Consider the following 9,029-nt stretch of genomic DNA (forward strand, 5'->3'; position numbering starts at 1 on the left):
GGGGGCGGCCCTGCCCTGCACAAAGGGGCCCTTGGGGGGGGGACGGCGGCCCCTCCCCCCGCGCGCGCCCTTCCCCTCAGAGCGACCGTTGAAACCGTTCCAAAGCCTCAACCCGCGCGCGCCGCCGCCGCCGCCGTTTAAAGCGCCCGCCCCTCCGGCGCGCGCGCCGCCGCCGGCCAATCAGCGCCCGCGCTGAGGTAAACAGCGCTCCGCTCCCGGCCCGCCGAGGGGGGGGTGTGGAGCGGGCCCGGCCGGGGGGGGGAGGGGGGAAGCGGCCCGCGCCCTGGGAACGGCCGAGCCTGCAGCACCCGGGTCCGGCGGAGCCACCACCCCGCGACGGGCCCGGCGGGTCCGAGCCGCCCGCGAGAAGGGCAGAGCCGGGCCCGGTCGCTGCAGCCCCATCCCCAGAGAGGGGGGTGCCCCCGCCGAGGCCACCTCCGGGCTCCCCTACCAGGAGACAGGCACCCAGAGCTCACTTTTTTGGCTCTGGTTCTCGCTAAAGCACCATAGTGAGAGGCCACAGAAAAAACAGGCTTTTTATGAGACAGTGCAAGGATCTGCTTCACCTCATAACTGGAAGTTGCTGATGAAGTTTGTGAACTGCCCTGGACTAATCATCAATGCCTAGGAAATCAGCTGCACAGATGCAGGATCCACTTGCCTGAGGTATTAGGCACACAGGATTTCTCATGCAGCACCCCTGTGACAACAGCAGCGTGCTCCAAGGTACAACAGAAGCAAACAGACTAGAAATAGTTAAGCAGTCAAAAATGATAAGCTACTGCATCATATCTTAGTTCTGATGATAGTGAGGGAGGCAGCTCCAGCTTTCCCCTGCTTTGCAGTGCTGGCACTGTGCAGCAGTGGAGCACCAAGGACAATTATGCAGCCTATTAACATGCTTCAGTGATAGATGCAGAGGTCTGCTTGTAATACTGCATGATTCAGCTATTGCTTTCTGAGGACTCTCAGAGCTGCTGTGGCATGTTTAGTATGTGCTGAGATAGATTTACAACAGTTAGTTAATTTACTCCTTATTCCACTTATTTTACTTTACTCTGGTATCATCATCAGCTGCAAGGCTTCTTCTCACCCATATTCCTTCTTAAGCACACCCAAGTATACTTGGCACAAAGTCTGACAGAGGCTTCCATTTTCTGCAGTACAGGTCTTATTGTCTGTTTATGGTAAAGAAACACAACAGAAAACACAGCTTTTCACATATGTAAATATTTATTGTATAGAATCATTTTGTGTATGAGACATTAGTTTAATTGAAAAGCTCCATCCTGATATATCCATAAAGCCTACTGTATTGTCAACACTTCGAAGTCTTAAAAGAAGCTTGAACACATTGAACAGTTCTGTATTGCCATGCCAAAGAACGTGGTCCCTTTTCAGCTTAATAAACACCCTATGAGCATTAGGTATGCCAAACAGGCARCATACTAAATTTAAGATGATTAGTGAATACACAGTGTGAAACTTCTACAATTCAGTTTTGCTGCCATCAGTATGAAGTGGTGTTGGTTTTGAACTGCAGTTTGCAGCAATGATTACTACTTGTTCCACACTGCAGTATCTGACAAGAAGCTGCTCTCAGTGGAAGAGGAACTCCAACAGAAAAGAGTTCAAAATTTATGTCTGGGGATAAACTTAAGAGCTCATGAAGCTTTACAGCTTTCTGCTGTAGGAGGTTGAAAACAAGAACCTAACAAATGTTTTAAAAAGCAGTGGTATTTATATGGATACCAGGAATCTCCACAGCTATTAATGACAAATTATAAAACCACAGGACACCTCAGTTCTAGTGAGCAGACCTAATGGAGAGGTAGAACATCCCACAGGCAGAACATCCCATAGCCAACTATTCCGCAAGTCCTACTCTATCCTCTGTAACAGACTGTCAGTGTTACGCATGTACCTGTTATGAAATAGTCACTGTGCTAGCTGGACTCTGACATTGGAATAAGTGCTGCAGTGAATCAGATCATTCTCATGGTCAAAGAACGGTATTTGCACTGCCTTGCTAGGGATGAAGGAGAGAAGAAATTTAAGAGTTGGTTCCAGGATTGTAGCAAGTAGGAGTCTGTTTACTCCTCAGTGGAATTAACTAAAACCACACAGGGAGGAGAATGTGCCCAGTTAAATGCTAAAAGGTTCATGTTAACATGGGTAAAAATACTGAGTGCAGGGAACAGTATCTTCTAGAAAGCTGACACCTCTGCTAAGCTTCACACCTGAATACACTGCAGGTGTGTACCTATATTATTCCACTTTTCAAGTGGCAGGAAGTTAAGCAACTAGCTGAAGCCCACAGTACAGCTAGGCACAGCAGTTTAGAAACCCAAAACCTGCTAGGTTGACATTTTAGCTGTGCAACCTGGAACTGTGATTAACAATATCATTCTGTTGTTCTTCCCTTAATTTTGCCTCAGACCTTAAGGCTAGTAACCAGCAAGTATTTTCTGAAAAGTCTGTGAGAATAAACAGTGGTTTAGCAAAACTAACTTAATGTGGTTCTTCACCATGTCAGGTAGGGAGTGCACATGGCCAAGTTTAAGCTAACAGAAATGTAAACATATGGAGCCCCCTTTCTTTCCACTTTCAAAACTTACTTTATTTAAAAAAGCAGCAGCAGCATTGAACTTCTGCTTTTGTGCAACTGTGCAGTCTTTTATTGATTGCATGAAGTATTTATTGAAACATTAAAATGTAGAGTAAAAGTAAACACAGACCTAGACCTCAAAAGATTCACTTAAGAAGCTGAAGTGGGGGAACCACAGTCATACAATTAGAGGTCCTCAAATCACACATCATTAAAGATTTCCTCGGGGCATTACAGCTATCTAGCGTTCCTCTTCCTTCACAGACAGCAAAGGATACAGCAGGACTTCAAAAACAGAGTGTTTAATCAACCAATGAGCATGCTCTAGCTCAGATAACCTGCTGTGGGCAAAGCAGAAGAAATGATTACCATCTAGTCTGACAAATATTTCTTCAGTATCAAATATCAAGGGAATAGTCTAAGCCACCTTTGGACCTGGCAGACCACCATCATAATCAACAGCCACTACCATTCACCTGGTAAGAGAGCCAAGTCTGACATCACCTCCATGGGAGGTACATTCACGGACTACTGGGGAGAACATGCACTGTAAGCAATTCCTATGTGGTCCTGAGCCAGCTTACCCCTACACAGGGTTTCTCCACAGCAAAGGCTTTCAGCCTTGTTTACCCCAGCAATTCTAGGATTCCTGGTGTTTACAAACAGACCCTGTTCTGGCCCACAGGCAGAGACAATTTAATATGTCAGGCCACAGAAGCTCTTAAATAATTCTGTTCCCAAGAAAGACAAGTGAAAACTCTTCCCCTACACCTCTCGTCACCATGGGGACTACAGTCTGCTACAGCACTCCAGCTTTAAGACAACTGCCTCTAAAAGCCCATAACAGTAACAATGCTGCACAGATTCACATGATAGACACAGGGACCAAAGAGCAAGGAGTAGAAAACTTTTTTCTTCTGGAATGTCCCAGGCAGCAGGTGAACAAACCACACCTTTTTGCCATAATTATCTGATCAAAGTCTTGCTTTTGTAAATACAGTCTGTCTCCCTCCTTTGTAGGTATTTCTGTTTGTCTTCCTCCCAGAAAAAAAAAAAAATTCATCACAACTGCTGTCTTAAGCAAAGTAGGTAAGATACAAGTGCCAACAATTGGTCAAAGATTAAGATATCTTCTTAGTGGGGCACCAAATAGTGTCAGGATAGAGAAGACAGTGGACAGATTTAAATCTGTGAAGAAAAAAAAAAGAAACAATATGAGATTGGAATTCTCCAGACTAGGAACATATTAGCATTGAACGTGCAGCTGTAATAGAGCTGAGAAAGTGGTTCTACCTGTCTTTGGCACACTGATAAGAGCTAGCATGAGAAAATAACCCCCATCAGTGGATTTGATCATCTTGCAGTTGATAAACATAAACAGGGCAGGGAGATCTTGTTCTGGAAGCAGACACTCACCGGGTTGGATCTTGCTGCAGGCCAAACACTCCTCCCACGCTCACAACATTGTGTTTGTTCTCAGGGTCCCCATAACTTAGGGTTACCTGGAAAGGCAAATATTCAGAAACTGTAACACAAACAGAATAACTGAGTGGGGGGAAGGCAGGATTATTACTGAGGTATGAAGAAAGACTCCAGAGATCCTGTCTGATCTGAATGGTAGATTACATTTGAAAGATAGTGAGTTTTTTTGACATAAGCAATATTGGCATTGAATGGTAGCTATCAAAGTAAACCACTGCTCATTCAAAGGAGATCTGGGAGAATAAACAGAAGAGCTGAAAGTTGCATTACCCTGAAGGATAAGGGCAGTTACATTTGTAAACTTCACAGTAGCACCAATCCTGCAAGTATCTGTACCTTAACTAAAAAACCCCCATACGTTCATCCTCACCAGACATTGTCCGAAGTCTGCAAGTAGTAGTGTCTTAGCATAGAGGGAAAACAGAAACACTTGGATATTAGGTGGCATGCTAATGACTACCATATGACAAACTTGGCAACAAAATTTAGAACTCTGGAATTCCAATTCAGTGCTATTCTTCCAAAGAAGCACTGTATTAAGAAGTCTGCAGGTGCAAGGTATAAGACTTCTGTTTTCTGTCAAATTGTAGAACTCCCAGATTTTGGATTAGCTATTACAGTCTTAGAGAAAAAGCGATCATCGACAAAAAGCGGTATTTGGCCTACAGTAACTTCACTAACATGAGAGAGGTTACATCATGCAGGAATTTGGCCCCAAACGTACATTTCTGCTGCGTAATAAAATTGCCAGGAAAACATAAGCACATAGGGACAATGTCACTCGTTTGTTCACGATGCCAATAAATAACCATCAGACAAAGCTTCTGGRTAGCCTTATAGCTCCATCTACTGTTCGTTAGTGAAAAGGTACACGAGCAATTAATAAAAGAAAAGCATGTGATTTTCGCCAAGAACACTGATTAAGTTTCTTGAGAAGCTTATTTTCTTGAGATCTAGACAAGTCATTCTAAACATGATCAAACATTGAACCATATCCTAGTTAGAGGTGGTACATGCTACAGATGCAATACTAATATGGCATGAATTAAGACTGAGGCTTTGTTAGGTACAAGGTACAAGATACAAGTACTTTCTCACATAACAGGCAAACTGTAAATGTTGCCTCTTTCTACACCTGCTGCTACTGTAGCTCATGAAAAATAAAGATTAGCCTACACACAGTTCTCCCTGTCTCCTTCTAAATGTAGCGGAAATGACCAGAGGAAGGGACAGCTATATGACCTAATTGACTAGGAAGGAAGCGTGCTAGTTACCTGAATGAAGGAGTCAGACGGGACACAGCTCTGAGCAACTATGTAGACATCCTTTTTTGCTAAAAGTGCTGTGTCTATAGAGAGCATTCTTTCCAATCAGACTGAGGTATAACATAAGGACAGGACATGAAGCTTAACCCTACCTGTTGCAGCACAGACTCGCCTTGTAGTCTCTGCAGATTTTCCAGATGTGAATGGAACAATGGGCTGTGCAACAGCTTCACCTCCAGTAGCCCTTCAATGATGTAGCCAATAGTGCAGTCATCGGGAAGACGCACTCTTTCTGCGGTACTGATGAAATTACCTAGGCTGTAAGACGGAGTATAGGAGACATGATCAAATACACTTTAAATTGTACCAAACATGTATCAGTGGAGCTCAGCTATGAGCAGTGTTTACCTGGCCCAGGGACTCATCTTCAGGGCAAGACCTCTGCTGATACAGAACCCTGCTCCACCCGTGGCAAACCAGAATTTCACAGTTGTCTTCCAAAGAGCAGCAAGAAAAACAAACACGTACGAGTTACTGATAATCAACTTTTCCCCATTTGGCTGGACAGGGAGGGGAACTACAGTCCCTACAGGATATCAGATACTGCACTTGAATCAGAACAAGACTACATATTAACCCTATTTTTTTAGGTTGCTGAAAGCCCAGCTGGCTGTTCTCTCAAAGGAAACTCCATTCTGGAACTGACACCAGGTGAACTATCAAGTTAACACAACTGATGGAGCAGACATGAAAATGGGAAACTGTAGTCCCACTCCCACCCAGCTCCAGCTGTCCCCTGGTTATTCTAGCCAAGGGTCACAGCCAGCTCAGTCTTCCTTAAGAAATCAAAGGCACTCAGTTAGTTGCTTGGCTCCAAGTCCAAGGAGACTATTTTGTTGTGCAGAGTTTTCCCTAACAAGCTGCTTTAGAACTGACTTTCTGGAGAGCAGATTTATCTTTAGGCCTGTCAGTATAGGGGACAGGGTAAGAACTTGTCCTTTAGCTTCTGATTGAGACATGTTTGCTTCCACTTCCTGGAAACCCAGTGACCACTCAGTATTGGAAATGCCTTAAAATGACCAGCATGCCTTTGTCACCCATCTGAGGTTGGTTCAAGATGATACCAATGTGACACTGCTCTAAAAAACAGCAACAAAAAAACCCCACCCCACACTGCTAACGGAAAAGAAAGAGTCGAAGCAAGGGAGAGGGGGGCCTCCTCACCTTAGTGTGAGGGAGAGCACAAGCATACATGAGCAAAGAAAGAGAAAGATATTCACCCAGGAGACAACTCTGTTGTACATAAGCAGCACATGTGAGATCAGAGCAAAGGTCCATTTAAGCAAGTAGACTGTCTCTGACAGTGACTAATACCAGATTCATTGCTTGCAGATTAAGTCAGCTGTTTTTATAGGGGATCCTATGAACTGTCAAGGCTTTTAAAAGCTTGAAAGGTCAGGATGTCTCTCAGCCTAATTACAAAGCATGCTTACTGATCCATCACTTTGAACGTGGTCAGCTGCTTCAATGGGGTGGTCCAGACTTGGTCGCCCCACATAAACATCCTGGCTGTGCGAGAAGGCAGATAAGAGACGCAGGAGAGTCCGTGGATTCACATAGTTATCATCATCCACATGGCAAAACCATCTTCAAACAAAAAGAAGAAAGTTACTATGGAGCAGTGTTAAAGAACTGAGTTACAGGTTTAGAGTTGAGTCTTAGTCTTTCAGGCTTGGAGCAGAAAGCATTTCCCACTGTCCTGGATAACAGAGCTTGGAATCTGAAAACACCAACAGATCCTAATTCTGGAAAGAAGCTGAAACAAATAACCCCCTCTAGGTTATCATCCTCATTGCCTTTCAGATGACACTTGTCTCCTGCTGTGCTCCCTTCCTCCCTATGCTTATCACCAGGTTTTAGCTAATGCTACCTTCCTTACTGGAGCAGAGAAGAATCCTGAAGTTTCCTGTGAAGACAGAACTGTAAGAAATAGAACAAACAGAACAATGTATTTCACCTACTTTTGCCCGGATTCTAGGAATTTATCATATTCCACAGACATCTTGCAGCAGAGAGCTTGCCGGGTATGGACAGCAGAGCAGTTGGTGTTGATCATGTGATCCCCTAGGAAATAAAGGTCAGCCTGTCAGGTTTGGGATGCATGTGCAGCCCAAAAAAGACAAAGGACACATTTGGCACTAGAAGTCTACATCCGAAGTGCATATGGTGCACATGTGTAGAGTAGACTATGGGTCAGGCAGGGCTCATGGGTTGTCCATATGGCATGCAACTGCCGAGTACATGAAAATGTGTTTAGAGTGCAGGGCACATAACTAGTACCATGTGACAATTTGCAAAGAAAATGCCTAATATAACTTTTGACCAGATAGACTGAAGCTTATTAACAGGAAGGAAATAGGTGCAAAGGTGAACCTGGTGAACAGCATTCAGGAAGTTCCAGGGATCTTGTCCACAAGGTAAATAAAAACAGCATTTTCTCCTGTGAAAGCTTTCACCTTAACTTCCCTAATTGCTTGCACCGCATGAAATACAGCCTTTTAGGGAACAGCATGCATCTAAGCAACACAGCTCACCTGCTTTTAGGCGTAGTTCCCGATCCTCCCAGTCAGTGAATATAAATGTCTGTGGAAGACAAAAAATAAGGGGGGGGGGGGCGGAGAAGGTGTTTTCCTTTCTGAGGATTTTGAAAGCTAATTTCAACTTTGCTCAGTTCCAAGTCAGAATTATGAGTATTTTATCTCATTAATTTGTTTCATAGAGAGAGGGGAAAAAAAACAGAAACTTTTGCTTTTGCCTTATTTGACAAGATTCTGCCCTGCAAACCAAAACAAAGAAAGCCGTTCCAGCAAAGCATCCAAGATTTTACTCTCCTCATCTCAGGGTACAGATAACTATTTTCCAATTAGGAAAGACAGTGGTTTTGGCAATATATCCCTCTGCAACTTCATCTCCTTTCTCTGGCTAGGAGTCATTCCACAATTATTAAGCAAGTTAGAAGAAAAGAAAGTCAGGATGGAAAGTGTCAGGTGGCAACAGTATCCTGCCCCAACTGCTGGACAGGACCGCATTAATATGCTTAAATGCAATGAAAATCCCAAACAAGGAAACCGATTCTGTGTTTTTTCTATAGAAAACTCAATCACTGAACTATTTTGTCCAAAGTACTGGCTCAGGCTTATCAGCCCCGGAGAACTTCCATTATCACTTACTGTTTTCCTCTCTCATACAAAATTCAGCAAACGGTTTCCAATAGGACCAGTGATCCCAAATAGCAAGAAATTGGTCTACACGAACCAGCAACAACCTCTTTTTTCAGAAATACGTTCAGATTAACTATCTGGATAACCTTGTTTTCCTCAATCGTACAAGGAGAGATGCCTTCAGCGCACGCAGGGAAACGCTCGGCGCAGAAGCCGGGGCCGCGGGGAAGGCGGAGAGGCGAGGAGAGGAGAGGCCCGGCGGCCGCCCCGGCTCCACGGGAGCCCTCACCTGTCCCTTGGCCCGGGAGATCCACGTCTGGAAGAGCAAGTCCAGCCGCGATCTGTGATACTTCCTCGTAGTCTTCACCGCGATGAAGATGTCCTTCAGCTCCAGGCCCTCTCCGGCAAGGCCGCCGGGCGGCCCAAGGCGGCCCCTCCGCGGGGCCGGCGGCG

The 9,029-nt window shown here is 44.8% G+C and overlaps 2 protein-coding genes across 2 annotated transcripts in view; both read right to left on the minus strand.

The window, feature by feature from the left end:
• Positions 1-571, minus strand: part of DCXR (dicarbonyl and L-xylulose reductase) — a 4,101-nt gene extending 3,530 nt beyond the window's left edge. The window contains exon 1 of the mRNA XM_026084142.1: positions 567-571. Coding sequence (XP_025939927.1) covers positions 567-571 — 5 coding nt within the window. The remainder of the gene's footprint in view (positions 1-566) is intronic.
• A 643-nt stretch (positions 572-1,214) lies between these two features.
• RFNG (RFNG O-fucosylpeptide 3-beta-N-acetylglucosaminyltransferase) lies at positions 1,215-9,027 on the minus strand (the record flags this gene model as incomplete). The annotated part of the gene is made up of 8 exons (XM_026084143.1): positions 1,215-3,796; positions 4,025-4,110; positions 5,508-5,673; positions 5,764-5,849; positions 6,849-7,002; positions 7,377-7,479; positions 7,950-7,998; positions 8,866-9,027. Coding segments are annotated over 8 exons (873 nt in total), but the record flags the coding sequence as incomplete, so codon positions are not given.
• Positions 9,028-9,029: the final 2 nt, after the last annotated feature.

This window comes from Apteryx rowi, unplaced genomic scaffold (genome assembly GCF_003343035.1).
Source record: "Apteryx rowi isolate R43461 unplaced genomic scaffold, aptRow1 scaffold_626, whole genome shotgun sequence".
Taxonomy (NCBI): Eukaryota; Metazoa; Chordata; class Aves; order Apterygiformes; family Apterygidae; genus Apteryx; species Apteryx rowi.